The sequence below is a fragment of the Leucoraja erinacea genome, chromosome 30 (assembly GCF_028641065.1).
Source record: "Leucoraja erinacea ecotype New England chromosome 30, Leri_hhj_1, whole genome shotgun sequence".
Taxonomy (NCBI): domain Eukaryota; kingdom Metazoa; phylum Chordata; class Chondrichthyes; order Rajiformes; family Rajidae; genus Leucoraja; species Leucoraja erinaceus.
In genome coordinates this window covers 5,978,810-6,000,220 of record NC_073406.1, presented here as the reverse complement: position 1 = coordinate 6,000,220, position 21,411 = coordinate 5,978,810, and the positions used below count along the sequence as shown (strand labels likewise).

The 21,411-nt window shown below is 44.0% G+C and overlaps 1 protein-coding gene across 6 annotated transcripts in view; it reads left to right on the top strand.

Annotated features, from left to right (window-relative positions):
- Nucleotides 1-21,411, top strand: part of plekhg5b (pleckstrin homology domain containing, family G (with RhoGef domain) member 5b) — an 87,939-nt gene that overhangs the window by 6,136 nt on the left and 60,392 nt on the right. For 2 of the 6 annotated variants that reach the window (XM_055659253.1, XM_055659254.1), the window contains exons 1-2: nucleotides 2,319-2,632; nucleotides 18,397-18,473. In XM_055659253.1, coding sequence (XP_055515228.1) covers nucleotides 2,500-2,632; nucleotides 18,397-18,473 — 210 coding nt within the window. In that variant the 5' untranslated portion in view covers nucleotides 2,319-2,499. Of the gene's footprint in view, nucleotides 1-2,318; nucleotides 2,633-9,626; nucleotides 9,803-18,396; nucleotides 18,474-21,411 lie in introns of those variants that run through there. The other 4 variants (XM_055659258.1, XM_055659256.1, XM_055659255.1 and 1 more) reach the window with 3 other exon arrangements.

Genomic DNA, 21,411 nt, shown 5'->3' with positions numbered 1-21,411 from the left:
AATGGCCTGTTGTACTTTATCTTGTAAAAGGTCTGAGCTGAATGGGCTAATTTCACTACTGCTTAGTTTATCTTAAGGGGCTGAATAGCATTTTCCTTTGTTTAGACTATAGAGCTAAATGTCGTCTCATGCCCTTTCATTCACACAAGGTTTATTTATCTTCAAGTGAACCTATTTTTCCACTGTGGAATCTGGTAGCTTTGTTGAAATTTTGACTTGATCAATTGGCATTTGTTTTTGTTAATTCCAGTGCGATTCTTGTTAATTGGTTCTCCCTGACATAATCCTACAGATTTAGAACTAAAATGGGAAATCAACCAATTGCCTTCGATTTCTTTGGTTTGTAGTTCTATACATTACTCCATCCAGCTCCATTTTAACACCACTAACCAAGTGAAATCAGCTGTTAAGATGGTAACAGTGAGGCTACAAAATATAATACTCCATCTTTATACTTGCTTCAGGAATGAGACTGAAGTTTTTTTTCTCGTCCTATAAGGAAGCACAGCTGCCAAACAATGGCAGACCATTCATATCTCAATTAAAGTGAGTTCCTCCTTTTTCTACTTGACCAACATGTTCTGAAATGGACAAGGTTTACTCACTTCAGGGTCCCTGCATCTTTTTCCACTTTCTTGCTGCTCTCCAGTTTCACCGACTCCCTGGCCAAGCACTTGCCATATGCAGTAAGATGTTTGCGATCAGTGATTCTAAGTTCTGCCGCTTGGGATTTACCACCTCAATGCCGTATGATTAGGCCCTGGCAATAGTTCATTATTCTGATTGTGCTAATACTTTCTTCTGAGCTTTTATTGCTTGGATATTTCATTCCTGTTTATTCTGAACCTCATCTGACGCAAACCTAAATTTCCAAGCCAAAAGAAATTGGAAGTGAGACTCGGAAGAAACAGAAAATATGAGTAGCGGAAGACTGAACTAACCAGACAGTGAAGTCATTCTACTCTCCAGATCTCCTCCCAAAAAAGGGAAAAACAAATTTGTTTTCACCTCTCTGCCAGCTTAGGTGATCTTGCAGCTCCGATCCAGCAGAGATCCGTTTTCATGCTTGGCTTCGCATGCAACAGCTTTTAAAAAGAAAGAAATTGTATCCAAAATTATTTTTTGTGAATCATGAGTAAATTACACAGGCCTGAAGTGAAGCCATCAACCATTACTCAGCCCACCTGCCCAACTGATCAAGATCCTGCTGCAATTTTTGTCAACCATCTTCACTGTCTACAATGCCACCCACGTTAGTGCCATCTGCAAATTTGCTAATCGTGCCTTGTATGTCCTCATCCACATCATTGATATAGATGACAAACTGCAATGGGCCCAGCATGGATCCCTGAGGCACAATGCTAGTCACAGGCCTCCAGTCTGGAAAAAAAACCTTCCACCATCACCCTCTGCTTCGTTCGATGAATATTATATCCAGTCGGCTATCTCTCCTTGGATCCCATGCAATCTAATTGAAGAAGGACATTCTTTTTGAGGAAAATGCAGGGGGAAAAATAATATCAAGTAACAAATGGAGACACATCAACTGAAAACACGTTTTAAAGGAATTGTCTTAGATAGTTCGAGTAATATGAGGAAAGTTTAGAACTCCAGTTAAAATTTCTGCATCAGCTTCAAATGCTGCAAAATTATGTTTTGGGCATGAAATGAGGCACAGTGGACTTGAGAAGGATGCCATGGTTAAATTATGATGGTAGTTTGTATTGACCAGGCTTGCATTCCCTTAAAAATTCTCAGGGCGAATCTGACTAAGATGATGGATTCAAAATAATGGGCAGAATTGTGAAGTTTCAGCCCTGATATCAGAAGAATTTCTTCACACGAAGAGAAGTAACATTTTGGTATCCTTCCCATAATAGTTCACGGTCAATAGAAATGTTAAATATGAGACGTAAACTGGATGCATGGATAGATGGAAGTCAAATTACATTATCAAATTGAATGGTAAAATTGCCTTGAAACGCTGAATTATCTATCTCTCCCAGAACCATTTTCATCATGTTTCTCATGAACTGCTGCTTAACTCGTTTTCGCTTTGCGTTCGGCTGTGAATTGTGCTGAATCTTCAATTCCATCAACTGTAATAAATACAATTAATAAATATGAGGGTGAAAAGTTAAGTACTGCCCTATTTTTTTCTTAAACTATAAAGTGGCCACTTTTTAAAAATTGAATTGTTAAAGATGAAGAAAGCCTTTGTTCGAGGCGGTGCCGCAGTGGCCAGTCCTTTACTGAGTGCCACCCTCCACAATCCCACAGTCCCACTCTTTCAGCTGATGAATGCAGTTCTCTGTCCAAGAGCAGGAGGCCTCCAGGACGTGCTTTAATGCCTCTTGCATTCGTCCTTTGCAGTGGGATGGTGGATCGGCTCGATAGTCTGTGCACTCAGGAAGACTGAGCCCTCGCTCTCTGTCTGCTGGAGCTGAGTAGTAGTAGTTTGGAAATGCTGCTTGGTGATTGTTTTGGAACCAATGTGAAATGTTTCTGTACTGGAAGAAACGGGGAGCATATGAGCTGGAGAGCTTGCCAGCGTTGGAGGAGTACGATGGTTCAATCGCAGAGCGATATGTATGGTCCTCCACACTGGACATTCTGGAAGAACTAGAGGACGGTAGGATCAATTTATATTGAATAGGACTGAATTATATTGAATAGTATTCAAAAGGAGCAAATTCGCAGGGGATTTTCAATGTGATTGAGGCTGGAACGGATAATTGCTTTTCAGAAGGTCAAGAATGCAAGAACAAATGTTTTGGAAAAGGACGGACCAGCCTGGTTGATACAGGGTTGGGTCAATTTTGCTGGGATTATTTGGGCTGGAACAGATGGTTGGTTTGGAATGGTGAGATCTATTATTTATGAAGCTTCGCCAGTGCTTGGACTTGGTGTAGACAAAATGCTGGCGTATCTCAGCAGGACAGGCAGCATCAGTGGAGAGAAGGAATGGGTGACGTTTCGGGTCGAGACGTGATGTGACTGACTTGGTGTGATGGTTTTGAGCCGGCATCATATGATTGCTGTGGCAACATCAAGGTCTTCCCTTTTCAGTTACATGTTTCACGTCCGTGTGTTGGGCTATCACTGTTTCCTGTGAGTGGAGGAGATTCTCGTGGTCAATGAGTGACCACCAAGGTAGCATTACTATATTTAAAACACAGTATATAAGCAGCAAAACTGAAGGGAGGATAGAGACCAGAAGCACACCACATCCTGTTTTATGACTGCAGGTCACTGGTTAATCCAGGAAAGATGGTTATGCAAAGGATGCTCAGATCCTTTGCTATGCCAGGAATCAAACCTCTGCAGGATTCATGAGAGCTATATCAATTGAGTATCTTTCGGAGTCGCTGGGGCCCTGGATACTGGACAGTGAGATTTATATGAGATATATTCATTGTGCGACTTCATCATTACACATTTCTGTCAATATTTTCAATACGACAAATATGTTCTTCTATTGCAATGGAGTGGAAATATAAGATGCTCAACTAATAATATCATCATTGTCACAATCATAATCGAGTAGGCAGTGATCATTAATAATAATGATACCAAACATGATTTAAATAATAAATAATTAAAAATAAATAATTATTTTATTTAAAATCGAGATTGGTGTCGACTCTTGCATTCTGTCATATAATACCACCACCTCCAAGTTTCACTTCCCATCCCATTCAGTTTATACATCAGACATATATTCATCACCTCAGCAAATCTTGGGACGTGCTGCCCAGCAACATGCTCATGACATGGACTGCTGCAAATTAAGAATACCCACACCTCAGCACCTTCTCAAGGTTGGGCGTGCAGCAGCATCCTGAGAATTCATATATTTTTTTAAAGATTATAAATCAGCTTCATTCACAGAAAGCATGGCTGACCTTCAAGATTCAATCATTACACATTTTAATCTGTTTGATTACTTCATGTGTAAGGCCACGGTCAAGAAATTCCATCCAGATTTGTTAAATCAGCTCAAGCATGATTTTGATTGGTAGCTTTCTTGTAATTTAATAAAATATCCAATTACAGTTTTGAAGATATCAGGGTGTTTAGTAAAATATAATTCGATTGATTGAAAGAAACAGCATGGAAACAGGCCTTTAGCCTACCAAATCACACTGATTTATTTATCACATGTTAGAAACATAGAAAATAGGTGCAGGAGTAGGCCATTCAGCCCCTCGAGCCAGCACCACCAATCAACATGATCATGGCTGATCATCCAAAATCATTACCCCTGCTTTTTCCCCATATCCCTTGATTCTGTTAGCCCCCAAATCCCCTCTCATCCTTCTAAATTCCAGTGAATGCAAGCCCAGTCGACCCATTCTGTCCTCATATGACAGTCCCGCCATCCCGGGAATTAACCTGGTGAACCTACACTGCACTCCCTCAATAGCAAGAATGTCCTTCCTCAAATTAGGAGCCAAAACTGGACACAATACTCCGGGTGTGGTCTCACCAGGGCCCTGTACAACTGCAGTTGGACCTCCTTGCTACTAAACTTAAATCCTCTCGCAATGAAGCCCAACATGACATTAGCTTTCTTCACTGCCTGCTGAACCTGCATGCTTACTTTCAGTGACTGATGTACAAGGACACCCAGGTCTCGTTGAGCCTCCCCTTTTCGTAATCTGACACCACTCAGATAATAATCTGTCTTCCTGTTCTTGCGTAACCTCACATTTATCCACATAATACTGCCTCTGCCATGTATCTGCCCACTCACTCAACCTATCCAAGTCACCCTGCAGCCTCATAGCATCTTCCTCGCAGCTCACTCTGCCACCCAGCTATGTGTCATCCACAAACTTGGAGATGTTACATTTAATTCCCTCATCGAAATCGTTAATATAAATTGTAAATAACTGGGGTCCCAGCACTGATCCTTGCGGCACCCTACTAGTCACTGCCTGCCATCCTAAAAAGGATCCGTTAATTCCTACTCTTTGCTTCCTGTCTGCCAACCAGTTCTCAATCCACGTCAATACCCTACGCCCAATACCATGTGCACCAATTGTTCACACTAGTTCTGTGTTATCCTACCTTTGCATCCACTATTTAGGGGTAATGTACAGAGGTCAATTAACCTACAAACAATGCATGTATTTGGGATGTGGGAGGAAACTGGAGCACACGGAGGAAACCCATGCGGTCAGGGGCTGAACTTGCAAACTCCACACAGACAGCAACCAAGTCAGGATTGAACCTGGCTCTCTGGCGCTGTGTTCCGCCACTATGCCATCTTGCTGCCCTTAGTTTAAATCAACGCTGAGAAAATAAGATTGGTGAGTTGCGGAGAGAAATAGCAATCAGAGTTCACCTCAGCAGCTGCAAATTATTCATCCTGTTGCTTGAGGAGCGGGATAAACGTATGGACTGTGAGAAAAACACCTTTTCAGTCACTTATTCTTCAGTGTTTTCATTTGTTGAAGTGTTAGTGCTATGTAGAATAACTAATTTTCCACATGTACTTGCCTTGGGTGGATTATGATGAAATAAATGCTGAAATAAGATGTGACTTTATCCGAACGTAATGAAATATCTATGGGAGTCAGAACTCGGATATTGCAGGAATCTGAAAGAAAAAATGAGTGAAAAAACAGTACAAAGAGTTGTGTCGCCCTGTATTGCTATCCTGTTCAGTGTGTTGAATTGTTATGAAACCGCCCACAGTACTATGAGATGGCCCACTAATCAGTTAGCAAGCACTATGAACAGCACTACAGTATGAACATCTGCCTTTGGTAGGCCCATGTCTGAAACAGTTAACAGTCCAGTCAATCTGAGTTACAATTACACACAAAGGGCACTGTTTATGTGTTGACTGCATTGAGTCCTTCTGCTCTTTGTGATATTTTGCCACCTCCACTGAAGCAGATGAATGGGCCCATTGTTCCCCCAACTCCAGCTCCAGCTTTACACTGAGCTCTTTGGTATATATGATAGCAATTACATTGACCACAGCTTCATAAGCAAGTAAATGGAAGTAATATTATTGAGACTTTAACTGTTAGTTTACTGAAACTGCACCAGATCGCTTCATCATGTCCATCTGCTGCTGCAACTCCCATCCATATCATTGTTATTTCAAGACTTGACTAATCCAGTAAACCTCTACAGGCTTCCAAGATGCTGGGCTCCAAAAAGCCTTGCCACTTAAAATTCTGCTGTCTATTTCTTAACCCATTGATTTCACGAGTTCAAGATAATTCGAAGGGAGTGGAAGTGCCATGAACAAGGAGACATGGCTACAAAAAAGGACCAGTCATTTGCATCAGTCTGAAGAAGGGTTTCGGCCCGAAACGTTGCCTATTTCCTTCACTCCATAGATGCTGCTGCACCCGCTGAGTCTCTCCAGCACTTTTGTCTACCTTTGATTTTCCAGCATTTGCAGTTCCTTCTTAAACACCAGTCATTTGAAACTGAGGTGCTCAATAATTTCTTCTCTCTGAGGGAAGTGAATCTCTGGAATGTTCTGTTTTAGGGGTTAGATTATTGGCTATATTTAAGGTGGAAATAGATAAATATGTGAAAATGAGAAATCAAAAGTTCTGGGGAACTGGCACAAAAGAGGAGTTGAAGCCAGCATAAATCATGTTGAATGGTGGAGCAGGCTTTCCACTTACATGCATTAAAAAAAAACATTCTCATCCTTAAAATGAAAAATCTTGTGTGGCCCTGCATCAGTTTTTCTTTGTTAACTCTTGAAAGCACCTTGGAAAATTGTACCATGCTAAAGATGCTGTGCAAATAGCAGGCGTTGCTTCACTGGGGACTCAAAGGATGCGGCTGTGGTGATGTGGTTCAGTGGCTTGAAGGCAGGATTGGAACAAGAAGCTGAGAAAATGGGATCAGAAGTCAGCCTGTTGGTGCTCAAGTCTGCTCCAGACTATTGACTGACATCTATTACAAACCTACTGACTCCCACATTTATGTGGACTACACTAACTCCTGCAAAAATTCTATCTCCTACTCCCAATTCCTCCGTCTCCACCACATCTGCTCCCAAGGTGAGGTGTTCAATACTAGGTCATCTGAGATGTCTTAATTATTTAGGGAATGAGGGTGCCCCCCCTTCTATCATAGATGAGGCCCTCATACATATCTCCCCTGTAACCTAAAGTTCTGCTCTGGCTCCCCTCCCCACAGTTGTACCAGGGACAGGGCCCCTTAGTCCTCGCCTTTCACCCCATCAGCCATCGCACACAACACATCACCCTCTGGCATTTTCATGTTCTCCAACGGGATCCGACCACTGCTCACATCTTCCCATCTCCACCCCTTTCTGTTTTCCTCAGAGACCGTTCCCTCCGCAACTCCCTGGTTCACTCATACCTTCCCACCCAAACCACCCTCTCCCCAGGGACTTTCCCCTGCATCCTCGAAACCTGTCCTCATACCTCCTCCCTCAGCTTCATCCAGGGAGCCCGACCGTCCTTTCATGCAAGGCAGAGGTTTACTTGCACCTCCTGGAACCTCATCGACTGCATCCTGTGCTCCCAGTGTGGGCTCCTCTATATCGGTGACACCAAGCGTAGATTTGACGATCGATTCTCTCAATACTTACACTCAATCTGCCTTGGCCGATGCGATCTCCCTGTTGCCAAACATTTCAACTCTCCTTCCCATTCTCTATTGACCTTTCTGTCCTGGGCCTCCTCCACTGTCAGAGTGTGGCCACTGGCCACACACACAAATTGGAGGAGCAGCACCTCATATTTCGCTTGGGCAGTTTACAGCCCAGCGGTATGAATATTGATTTCTCTAATTTCAAGTAACTCCTGCATTTCCTTCACCCCTCTCCCCCACCCTCCTCCACCTTAGTCGTCATATTAGTTCCTCTCTTCGCATCCTTGTATCCCTTTCGTGAGCTCAGCTCTTCCATTCAACAATGGGCCATTATGGACTCCACCCTTCCTGCAGTCATCTGTCGTCGACCCTGATTTGTTCGGGCTTTATCTCACCTCCAGTTCCCCTGCCCCTCCCCACCACCTGTATCTTCCAGCTGCTGCCAGACCAACTGAGTTAAGGGCGTGGCCCACTTGGGTGCATTTGCGCGTCATTTACATTTACGTAACATCGTGCGTGTCGTGACGTGCACATGATGCACGCATGGTGTGCATTACGCGCGCGCTGACGTAGGCAGTGATGCGCGGTTGCGCGGGGCGCCCCAGGAAATGACCCGCAAATGACGCCCAAGTGGGACAAGCCCTTTGCCGAAGCATTTTGTGTCAATCCACCATTCAATAACCTCTCCGAACATGGGTACACATTCTGTTGTTACCTTATTTTAGCTCTGGAGGAGAGCTCCTGACCCCATCTTATAACATTACAACTGCAGCCATGAAAATCCCTCACGATGGGATGGGCTGCATTTCTCCCTGTGCCCGTCGCTATTTGTTAAATACATTTTGAGAAATTAACTGCAAATTCATTAAAGATTCCCATGGGTGTTATCCACAGGTTCTTCTCTCTACTGTGGTCTTGTAAGACAAGTAAACTAGAGAAAGTTTTCAACCAAACATTCTTTTTAGAAGGCTAACAATAATGTGGCTGATTGAAGAATGTATCAGAAATTCTATCACACGGTACACATAATTCTTATTGATACGTAATATACAAAATATACTTTGTGATCCTGGCTGTGCCAGCTGAAGTCTGTTCATAGATTAGAAATAAACCGACAAGAAAAATGTTTTCCCTGTTGATCTAATATAAATAAATGGTTTCTGCCCCTCCTTCCTGCAGCATTGCAGCTGAACCGAGGCACTCCACTTTGATCTCCCTCTCTCCCTGTCTCTCTGTGTCTGTGAAGTAGAAATCAAGAGCTCTTTCCTCTTCCCTTCATGCTTCATCTAATGTGCAGCAAGACCTTTAACCCAGGACTGTAAGCATGCAAGACTTGGATGTGAATGTGCTCTATAGTGCCTAGCATTGCAAATCAGAAGTCATTTCCTCCGACTGACCCCTATTCACTTCCACCCGGGGCAGATGAACAATTCCTGGTTGAGGGATTCTGATGCAATATTTGTCACCATTCAGACAGCTGTTCCTCCAAATACTTTCTCATTCCCTCCTCCTCAGCCAAACCATTGGAGAATCCTGAGGATTTCCTGTGCAGCATGAAGGAAAGGTGACTTGGATGCACCCTTTTGCACAACAACAACTCACAATTATGTTAAGATGGTAATATGATGAAACATTTCCAGGAGTAAATAATTAAACATCATTTGCCATCTTGGTTAAACAACAAAGGAAGAATGTCTCCTTTTTAGAAAGCTAACAATAATGCGACTGAGCAATGTAAAAGGAAAGTTTTGTGAGGAATGACTGAATCCAGGGTCTTGGCAGCTGAAGGTGTAGCTACAACTGGTTGAGGTTGTTATTTCATATTCTTTTATGTTTTGCCTTGTGATTGTTTGCATTTAGTGTTAGTTTTTGCTTCAGTAAATTGTGAGGTTGATTAAAATTATTTCAGAACAGAGTAGGAGGGGTTAGTGAGGCTGTTTGTGATTGGCCTTGGTTCCTGTCTGTTCCACCTGATGTTGGGAACTTGCTCAGCCCCTGCATAGATTGCAGTGGACCCAACTGCGTCTCTTCCCCTAGCCTACGTGGGACTGACTACTGCTGTTTGTGTTGAGTTATTGATGCAAAGATGCATTCGATGAGCTGATTGAGTCTCTCTGCCGGCTTGCAGTTGCTGGGCCGAGACACTGCTGGCAACAGACGGTTTTCCTGTCCTGCACTTAATCAGCTACTTGAAACTTGGCAGGTTTGTTGTGAGCTTCATCTTCAGCCCTTGGAATGTTTTTATTTTTCACTGCGATTTTCTGAAAGTGCTGGAGTTTGACAAAAGATTGCTAAATCATCCTGTGCTGTGTGTTTTGAGATTCTCTAATGAAAACATTATCCAGGAATGATCGCAGGTGAGACGTGTAATTGCCAGGAGTGGCCGGTGTGCTTGTGGTAAACCGTGGGAGGGACCAGGGTAGATCATCATTCTGCTTCAGAGCCTGTCATATAAGCTTTGCCTCACAAGGTTGGGTTAGTTGGTTAGCTGTCTAGAATATGATGGAGCAATTCGTGGTGAAAGGTGTCATCACATCGCAAGAAGACATGTTGCTTGTGCTCGGCTTGCAGCATTGTAAACAAGCTGCAGTTTTGTCTGGACTCACAAATGCACAATCCAGTGTTCTGAGTCAAAACTTGGTACTGACCACGAAATAGAAGGGCAGATGTTATTGTTCCTGACCCGGAACGTCCCTCTCCCTCCTGATCTTACACATCATGGGAGATGTATTTAAGTGAAATTTTTTCATTGATTGGTTTTTCCGTTTGGAACATGTTGTGCAGTTCCAGTTACCACAGTAGTGGTGACGAATAGGCACAGCGATAGACTGCAGGAGAAGGCAAACAATTGAAGGAATGAGGATTACATGAATGAGCCATGCTTGGTCTACCATGAAGAGTTGTCCTATTTTATCCATTTGCTCATATGCATGTAAAATAGATTTATTTCAGAAACTAACTTTATGTTCTTCAGGATATAAGAAATTTGGGAAATGATATGTAGTCTGTGAGAGTCAGGCCATTTAGAGCGAAAGATCTGACCCTCTCCAAAATTGTGATTGGGGCTTTACTTGCCCCCTCACTTGTTCTGCTTTAGACTAATTGATAGATTCATTGTTAAAATTAATTAACTATAATTATCATTACAGTGTGCATTTCCCAGGAACATAAAAGATTAGCCAGGTAGAACATGGCCTATCTTCTTCACCTATAATACTTAAATTCTGACATCACTCTACATAAACCCGAGCTCTGGGTGCATGAATAACAGGGCCAGACAGATGTTGCCTTCTTATTGTGGCTTAGAGATGGGACTGATATGTTACACCGTAGCGGACAGGAAGGCACTACAACGGGGGTGGTGAAAACCGCGCAGTACATCATCGGTGCCCTGCTCCCTGCGATGGATGCCTTCCACCGAAAACGGTGTCTGAGACGGGCCGGGAAGATCATTAAAGACCGCTCCCACCCCAACCATGGACTGTTTGCCCTCCTCCCATCAGGGAGGCGTTACAGGAGCCTCAGGTCTCGTACCAGTAGGATGAGGAACAGCTTCTACAATAATACCATCACATTGCTGAACTCGGAGTCCCGCAGATAGACCTCTCCAGTCTCTCCGTCCACATTGTTTGATTATTCTGTACTTTTATTTCTATATTGCACTATACTACAGACTGATGTTAAACTGCATTTCGTTGTACTCATACTTGTATTTGTGCAATGACATTAAAGTTGAATTGAATTGAATATGCAACCGACTATGATGGAGTAATCCATTCAGCACAGTCAAGTAACTGCAGCCATCTGCACCTGCACCAATTCATCTCTGTGCACTGACTCTTTTCCATATTGGAAGCACTGATTGTCGATCAGTTTCCATTCTAAAGGTGCTAATTCTAACTGATTCAGATCCTCTTGAAAAGCGCTGAGCCTTACATGAAGCTTAGATCACATTCTGAAAGAATGCAAAAGAGGAACAATTTTTGCAACACAGAAGGTGGTGTGTACACGGAACAAGCTACCTGAGGAAATGTGGGTACAATTATGACATTTAAAAAACCCTTGGATAGAGCCATGGATGGAAGAGGTTTGGAGGGATATGGGCCAGGTGCAGACAAATGGGAGGATATCGGCCAGGCAACTTGGTCAGCATAGACAAGTTGGGCCGAAGGGCCTGTTTCTTTGCCATATAGCTCTGGGGTTCTGGTTCCCTTGCCTCCAGAATGTACTGGTTCATCTTTGTATCTAGCTCTGATATATCATAATTTGTTTTCAATTTTTAATATGTACTTGTCCTAAGAGCAAGCTCAGATAGTTTGCATTAAAACATTTTTTCAGTGGATTTTCCAAATGTATGTCAGCTGAGTCTCAAATTCAGTTCTACCTGTGTACACTTGTATGTGTGGGTCTAATGCGCCTGTACCTGTCTATCTGCTCACCTTTTCCCCCCCTATATTTCTGCCTGCTGGTCTTTAAGTCTTTCTGCTTGCTTGTCATAACCTGTGCTGCACAGAGCGCAAAGGGTAGGAATTCTGTGTTGCCTGATAGTGATACCAGTATTTTATCAGCTGGCCAGTGTGGAACCTATTATATCGACCTCAAAGATGGAAATGAGCCAAATCGAAGGTTCTGGCATCTCTCACTTGCAGCACTCAGCACATTGTTCCTATGGAGTCTGTTGGCTTGTGTCCTGATGTAGCTGTTTTCTGCTCCCTGGCCTCACCCTGTCCAGGGAACGATTACTCAGCACTGTCTCTCGTGTAATCCCTGTCACCAGTGCGTATACACAGCTCAGACGAATGGAAGTTACTTTGTCTCTGGGTCATTTCAGTCTGCATTCCTCATATTCCTGACATGTGGTTCAATGGAGAAATTAAAACTGAGCACAAGAGTGGTGAAAGGATTAGTTCTGTTAGAACACTTGATAGACCTGTCTGTCTGTATTACATCCTGACTTTTGATCTCACTGTTCACTTCCAGAAAACAGCAGCAGTAGCATGGTAAAAATCACAACTTGTATTTGTAAAACATCCCTAAGTCACTTTCCAAGATGTCATCAAACAAAATGGTGGAGAAGATGATGAAAACTAAGTTCAAGGATTTTTTGAAGTGTACTTTAAAGGAAGAGAGGGAACTTGTTAGGCACAATTTTGATCAGGGAAGTGTACTACAGATTTTATAATCATGCCCTTAAACCCCTGTCCCACGGTACGAGTTCATTCCAAGAGCTCTCCCGGGTTTGCCCTGATTCGAACTCGGAGATTTACGGTGATGGCCACTCGTCGGTACTCGGGGCTCTCGTGGACATTTTTCATCATGTTGAAAAATCTTCACGAGTCTTCCCGTGCTTACCTGCCGTTAGCGAGTCTTCCCGAGTACCTGTCGCAGCGCTAAGAGATGCCCCCGAGCTCCGACGTACCCGCTACGTTCATTCTCCGTGCTTACCACGAGTTTGATTTCTTTTAAACTCGGGAGAGCTCTTGGAATGAACTCGCACCGTGGGACAGGGCTATTAACTCAATGAAGATAAGCAAGCACATGAACCAAGAGCTACATAGGATTTGGTGCAAGTTTAAGATGCACAGATCATATGGGGGGTGGGGGGGTGGAAAAGAATTAAAATACATTTGACAATAAGGGTGCCATTTGACCCCTTGTGTCAATACTAGTCAATAAAATAACTGGCTAGCCTAATCCCACTTTTTAGCACTTGGAATGTCAGATCTTCAAATACACGTCCAAGTAATTTTTAAATGTAACATTTTCTGCATCTACTACAACACCCTGAGTTCCACGTTCCTGCCACCCTCTGGGTTAAGCTTTTTTTTTTGTTCATTTCCGCTATAATCTTTTCATCATTACTATGCCCCTTGATTTTCCAACCCCTTTTGCTCAGAGAAACAGGACTTTCGTGTTTACTTTAAACTGACTTTCATAATTTGATTCACCTCAATTAATTCTCCCATCAGCCTCCTTTAACAAAGAACCTTGTCGTTACTTTATGTCCTCATGGCTACAACTTTCCAGTCCAGCAATATCATTGCAACCTTCACCAGTGCAAGCATGTGTGTGATGACCAGAACTATACTCGGTCCTCAAAATGTATTCTAAAAGCTAAAGTAGGTGCCAGCTTTTTTAGGGGGGCAGCGCAGTGTCGCACAAACTGCTTGGTAGAGGATCTTGGCCTCGCAGAAGTAAAGTGTAAGGCCCTTTCTTTCGTATATTTTACTGAACAAGTTGACAATGTCTTGGACCTCAGCCCCAAGCAGGCACAAACGCAAGCATTGTGTGCATACTGCACGTTAGGGTTGGGGTGACCTTGGTTCTGGAGTGCAGTCAGCGTGGGTTGTACAATTGCCCATTGGTTCTGAAGATTATGTCTACTCCCATGAGAACCAATATCAGCGTCCCTCGCCCCAGCACTGAGGCCGTAGTTACTATCAGTAGGCAATGTGGGGCTGGTATGTCACTTCTAAACCTGACACAGACAGTCTCCTGAAACACACAGTCTATTTGGAGGACGGAAGATTACCAGATATACAGAGAACAAGCATAAAGCTTCCTTCAAGAAATGCAACATCACCTTTGCCACACGGGAATCCCAGGCTCCTTGCCCTTCATAGTGAACAAAGAGTATTCAGGAAGGAGCAATGAGAACCGTGAGGCCATCCATCAGGAGCAGGGAAACACTCTGCGTGGGCGGCAGCAAGAATGCATCACTTCACAAACCAAGTAAACATCCCACCAGCCACCCCGACCCCATCTGTGAAAGGACATGGGTTTCCACATTGGTCTCATTCGCCACTGTAGAAACCCACAAGGCTGGAGTGGAAGTTACACACCTTTGATCCCGAGGGTCCAGTTCTAGCAGAGCTGCCCTGGCCTGATATTCTTTACCTTGGTTTATCCCGGCCGGGATGGTGGGACTGTCATATGCTGAGAGAATGGAGCAACTGGGCTTGTACACTCTGGAGTTTAGAAGGATGAGAGGGGATCTCATTGAAACATATAAGATTGTTAAGGGTTTGGACACGCTAGAGGCGGGAAACATGTTCCCGATGTTGGGGGAGTCCAGAACCAGGGGCCACCGTTTAAGAATAAGGAGTAAGCCATTTAGAACGGAGACGGGGAAACACTTTTTCTCACAGAGAGTGGTGAGTCTGTGGAATTCTCTGCTTCGGAGGGCGGTGGAGGCCGGCTCTCTGGATACTTTCAAGAGAGAGCTAGATATGGCTCTTAAAAATAGCGGAGTCAGGGGATATGGGGAGAAGGCAGGAACGGGGTACTGATTGGGGATGATCAGCCATGATCGCATTGAATGGCGGTGCTGGCTTGAAGGACCGAATGGCCTACTCCTGCACCTATTGTCTATAAAGTAATGCATTCCACATACCAGTATGGTCTATGACGGAGGTGTGTGTGTGTGTGTGTGTGTGTGTGTGTGTGTGTGTGTGTGTGTGTGTGTGTGTGTGTGTGTGTGTGTGTGTGTGTGTGTGTGTGTGTGTCTGTGTGTGTGTCTGTGTCTGTGTGTGTGTGTGTGTGTGTGTGTGTGTGTGTGTGTGTGTGTGTGTGGTGGTTCAAAGGCATAAAGGAGGATGTTGGCAGCAGGTGGTATGAAGTAGGCGTAATGTCTCCAATTATGGGGGTCAAAATGGTCACTTACAAACAGTACAGATAAGCCTCAATTGCAAACTGTCTGTTTTGGATTCCAACAGTTGCCAGACAGAGGGATGGAGTCAGAGGCATGAAGCAGCGTTAACAATTCAAATCAATCCAGTCTGTATATGTGATTTTGCAAAGAGGTGCTGATAAGGTCAAGTTGCATTTTTGATGGCATAAATGTTTTGAGATGATGTTACAGAGGGGCAACTTGTAGATGGGAAGTTAGGAGGTAAAAATTCTTCCTTGAAAGATACCGGAGACAAAGGGGCTGATGCAGGAAGAGAAGTTATTATCGGGGATTCTGTGCCTAGAACAGAAAAGATAACATTGCAAAAAGATGAAGACAGAATCGTAATTACAGCCAATGTTAAACAATGTATTTTGAACAGATTCACACTGCTGTTTATAGGTAATGTCCTTGTTATGTCTGTACAGGAGTATCGCTGTTGGTATGTACAGTATAAAATTGTGGCGTAGATGGCTGTATAGTCAGAATCTTTTTCCCAGGGAAGAACTGTCAAAGACTAGAGGGCATCAGTTTAAGAAGATGTGCAGGGCAAGGTATTTTTACACGGAGAAGGGAAGGTGCCTGGAACGCGCTGTCCGGGGTGGTGATGGAGGTAGCGGTATTTAAGAAGCTTCTAAACAGGCACATGGATATGCAGGGAATGGAGAGATATGGATCACATGCAGGCAGAGGAGATTAGTTTAACATGGCATCATGTTCGGCTTGGATATTGTGAGCTGCAGGGCCTCGAACTCTGCTGTACTGTTCTATGTACTGTGCTACAAGAGGTATTAATACAATAAGGACCATTTACGTCCCTCCTTGTTCCCAAATCACTCTCCCACACTTACTTTGGCTGTTGTTCTTTCTCTTACTCTCTTCACCACATAATGGGGCAGAAGCAAGTGTGATTTGTACATGATATCCAGGACCAAATCGACCCCTCTGACGGGACGTTTGAATAGTCTGGATCCCATACAGCCTCTGAATGAAATCCTGTTTCTCTCTCAATGCAGTCGTGAGTTCTGAGAGCTTTAATGATGGCAACATGGATTCCAGGAGTGTGTGTGGGAGCTGCTCACAAAGATCTGTTGCAATGAATGTTATTGACTGCCATGTGGGAGAACTCTTGTTAAATACAGTGACTACTGTGCTACGTCCTAATTAGAGAGCAACTTGTTTGGCTCGCAGTGTACTGGTGGGAGTTCTCCAACATAAATCTCAATGGGTTGACAATCTTTAACAATATGCTGTAGAATGTTCTGGACAAGACAAATTGATTTGCATGAATTGCCAAGTGAGTTTTCTGTTCTCCCTCATGCTTTGACTGATCTCATTACTCGTTTCCATAAACATCAAACAAAAGTATGTTTACAGGATTCCTGTACTTGCTGACAAATCGTTGCCCCATGGATTCCCCCCCCCCTTCTTCATCACTGACCCATGGATCCCTTCCATGTTCATCGTTCACCCATCAAAATTATAAAAAAGGACTGGACATGCTAGATGCAGGAAAAATGGTCCCAATGTGGGGCGAGTCCAGAACCAGGGGCCACACAGTCTTAGAATAAAGGGGGGAGGTCATTTAAGTCTGAGGTGAGAAAAAACATTTTCACCCAGAGAGTTGTGAATTTATGGAATTCCCTGCCACAGAGGGCAGTGGAGGCCAAGTCACTGGATGGATTTAAGAGAGAGTTAGATAGCGGCTAGTGGAATCAAGGGATATGGGGAGAAGGCAGGCACGGGTTATCAATAGGGGACGATTAGCCATGATCACAATGAATGGCGGTGCTGGCTCGAAGGACTGAATGGCCTCTTCCTGCACCTATTTTCTATGTTTCTATGTTTCCTCTGCCTATCACTGAGCCAAAGATTTTCCTTTGATCACCACTTTTGCATAGATCCAACCCTGTTCATGGTTCTTACCCTGTCCAACGGGAAGAGGTAATTCGGCCAACAATATCCAATCTCTCTGTGTCCAGGAAATCTTCTCCAGTCGAGTCTTTTATCTTCCATAGTCGTAGAGTCACAAGGCATGGAAACAGGCCCTTCAGCACAACTCGTCCATGCCAATCCCGATGCCTCATCCATACCAGTTCCATTTGCCTGCCTTTGACTAATATCACTCTAAAACCATTTAAGAATAAGGGATAAGCCATTTAGAACGGAGATAAGGAAAAACGTTTTTCACACAGAGTGTTGTAAATCTGTGGAATTCTCTGCCACAAAGGCAGTGGAGGCCAATTCTCTGGATGCTTTCAAGAGAGAGTTAGATACTCTTAAAGATAACGGAGTCAGGGGATATGGGGAGATGGCAGGAACGGGGTACTGATTGTGGATGATCAGCCATGATCACATTGAATGGCGGTACAGGCTTGAAGTGCCGAATGGCCTACTCCTGCACCTTTTGTCTATTGTCTTTCCATGTACCTGCTCTTTCAAATGTTGTTATTGTACCTGCCTCAACTACCTCCTCTGGCAGCTCGTTCCATATATCCACCACCACAAAATGTTGCCCCTCGGGTTCCTATTAAATCTTTCTCTTCTCACCTCTTGTTCTGGATTCCTCTACCATGACTTTGTGCATTCACCCTATCTATTCTCCTCATGATTTTATGCACCTCCATAAGGTCACCCCTCAGCCTCCTGTGCTCCAAGGAATAAAGTCCTAGCCTGCATAATCTCTCCCTATACTTCAGCCCTTCGAGTTCTGGTAATATCCTTGTAAATTATTGCTTGATAAATCTTAGTAGCCTGTGCAGCTTCTTTGTTACTCTCAATATACAGCATTATTTATTACTCTGTTACCATGTTACGATGAATTACTCCATCCCCTCTCAGCAGATTGTGGAAAAACAGCATTATTTAAAAAAGTTACAAAATTGTCACAATTTTTGGATTCATTACTCTTAGTATCTTATCCTGTTTTTGTTACTCTTCCATACTCTTCCATACTCAAAATTACTATTCCATACTCTCCGAGCTCTGTATACCAGCGGTAACCTCGTTCTCTGCGATTCTGTTTTGTTTGAAGAATCCTAGATTACTGCTTTGTCGGTCTCAGTGTATTGTTTTTCTTTTGCTCCAGTTGTTTCTTGTGGCACTAAATATGATTTTGCATTCCGCAGATGAGCGGAGTTTAACAGAAGAGAAAATCCTGCTTTGTCAGCACCAGGACTGTGTTAACAAGAGGAGGGCTGTGAAGGTAAGAAAACTTGCTGCTTCTTGTGACTTCTGCTTCTTCTTGCGTATGGCGTGCACAGCCTAAAGTTGTAAGACAACTTGTTCTATTTGATTGTGCACACCGGGTTGATTGCATTTGTCGAAACAGGGCGGACCACGTGAAGGTTGCAATCTCCCACCCCATCTTGTGACTGATATGCGCATGCTTGTATTGACATATCTATGTGTTCCCTCTCTATCTCTTCCCTTCCAACCAGAAACCCCAACCCCACACTGTCTTTATCTTCGCACGTCTGGGTTAATAATTTTGCCAACATTCTCAATCTGTCCACTTGACTGCAGAGATTATTAATGGATATTTGAATGAAGTGAAGCATGTTGAACTGGGCGTGTTTGTAGAGCACATTAACCTTGGCCAACAGGGGAGAGAACTTTGATCTTTTTATTATTTGTTATATTACAGCATTTATTTTTATCCTTTTGCAGTGACATTTTGTGATTTAATTGAATTCATATACTAAGGTCAAGGTCATTGGTCTTCACCTACTCTCAATGACTCCATCTCTGCCGCAATTGCCTCTTAGATAAGGCCTTCCAAACCAGGACATCTGAGATGCCCTCTTTAGTAAACGTGTTTCTCCCCTGCTGTCATAGATGGATCCCTCATCTGTGTCTCTTCTGTGTACTGTAGTTCTGCACTTGCTTTCACCTCGCATCCAACACATCATTCTCCGATATTTCCACCGCATTCAACGAGATCCCACCACCAGTCACACCTTTCCATCTCAACCCCTTCTCGCTTTCCACAAAGACTGTGCCCTCTGCAACGTCTTGGTTCACTCATCTCTTCCCACCCAAACCACCCCCTCCCCAGATACTCCCCCCTGCCACTTCAGGACATGTGAAACCTTCCCCTGTGCCTGCTCCCACGCATCCATCCATGGAACCCAGCACTCCATCCAACTGAGGCAAAGGTTCATGTGTCGCTCTTCTAACCTCATCTACTGCACATGTTGCTCCTGATGTGGCCTCCGTCATATCAGTGACATCACGTGCGCTGAATCGGCAAGGCCCAGCTGGATGTCCCGTTTGTTAACCATTTTAACTCCTCTCCCAATTCCCAAGCTAACGTTTCTGTCCTAGGCTGACTCCTTGGCTAGAGTGAGGCCCCTCACAAACTGGAGGAACAGCAACTCGTATTCCACTTGGGTAACTTACAATCTAACAGCATAGACATTGAATTCTCCAAAATTTGGCTAACAAGCTAGCCTGCAAACACCAACTCCCCCCACCCACCCCTCCCCCCCAACCCTCCTGTTCTCTCCAAGAGTGTGGCACAATGGCGCAGCTGGTAGAGCTGCTGCCTTACAGTGCCAAAGGTTTGGGTTCGACCCTGACCTCAGGTGCTGTATGGAGTCTACACATCCCAAAGACGTGCAGGTTTGGAGGTTAATTAGCCTCTGTAGATTGCTGCGTGTGTTGGGCATGGATGCTAAAGTGGGATAACGTGGAACTATGGCGGATGGGTGATCGATGATGGGCATGGACACGAGAGCCAAAGAACCTGATTCCATGCTGGATCTTTCAATCAATTCAATCAAATCACACATCATCCTGACGTAGCAATATATTGTCAGTCATTAATCACTGCCTGGTCCAAGTCCTGGTACTTCCCATCTAACTGCATAATGAGAGAAGTGGCTCACCACAACAGTTTCAAAGTAAATTAGGGATGAGTAATAACACTGGCTTTTCCAGCAACACTGCACCCTGAAAAATAAATATTATAAGAACGAATTTCGGTTTGAGACAGATTTAGGACTTGTTTGTTATCATGATGCTTCCACTGGCAACGTTCGGGGAAGAATAGGGAGTTGCCCAGTGTCTCAGCCAAGAATCCTCCCTCAACTATCGTGACTAAAAATGATCATGGATTCCGTATGTTTGCGGGGACTTGCGGCACATAAAATAGCTGCTCAGTTCGCTGATGTAACAGCAATGAAATGATACTTTGGAAATTATTCTTTTGGTCAGCGTTTTGCAGTGTTGTGAAAGACTGGTTACGTTGCACTGTAACGGTAGACTTCCAGGAGAACAGAAATGAAAGTTAAAAAAAAATTGCAGATTTTGGAAATCTGAAATAAAAACAAAACGGTGGAAAGATTCAGTTTCTCTTTCCACGGATGCTGCCTGACCTGTTGAGTGGTTTCTGTTTTCATTGCAGCAGGTGTAGGTAGCCTGCTGACCATTAGATGGCAGCGGCACTCTGCTGACCCCAGGAAGGGAAGCCCTGGATTTGTGGGGGATTCTTTCACATTTCTTTTAGAATTTTAACTGATGACTCCTGAAGAATCATCATTCATCCTACTTATTCTCTCTCATGGAGTGGCGCAAATTGCTTGTCTCGCAAGCCTTGGCACCGTCACTTGGACTGAATGGCCATTCTTTCTCCTCCCCCTGATCCTTTATCCTCTAGAAGGACTGGGAGTACACAGGTCAGATACATGTCGGTGCAATGTCTTGGTTGCTAAACTGATCGTTCATGAAGTATTTTGCAAATTTACATGTGACTCAGCCTCGCATGTGCTGCAGTCATCATGGAGAATGTTACTGTCCTCTCTACAAAAGTGCATGCCCGGCAAGAATATTCCCTGGCGATACAAGAGATGGCAGATGCTGGTACCTGGAGTATCCAAACAATCTGCAGGCGGCAACTGTGGAGAGAAATGAACAATCTATGTTTCCGGTCTCATTAGACCACAAGACTACAGGAGAGATAGACATTACGAAGACATGAAGAGCAAAGATCCTATAGCGGAGCAAGATAGACCACTCCTGCTAAATGCAATGGGCTGACGTCTGGTACGCGCCGGAACGGAACGGAACGGAACGTGGGCCTTTTTTTCATCCATTTCAGTAACCTGACCCGACCCGACCCGACTCGCAGTGTAATCAACGTT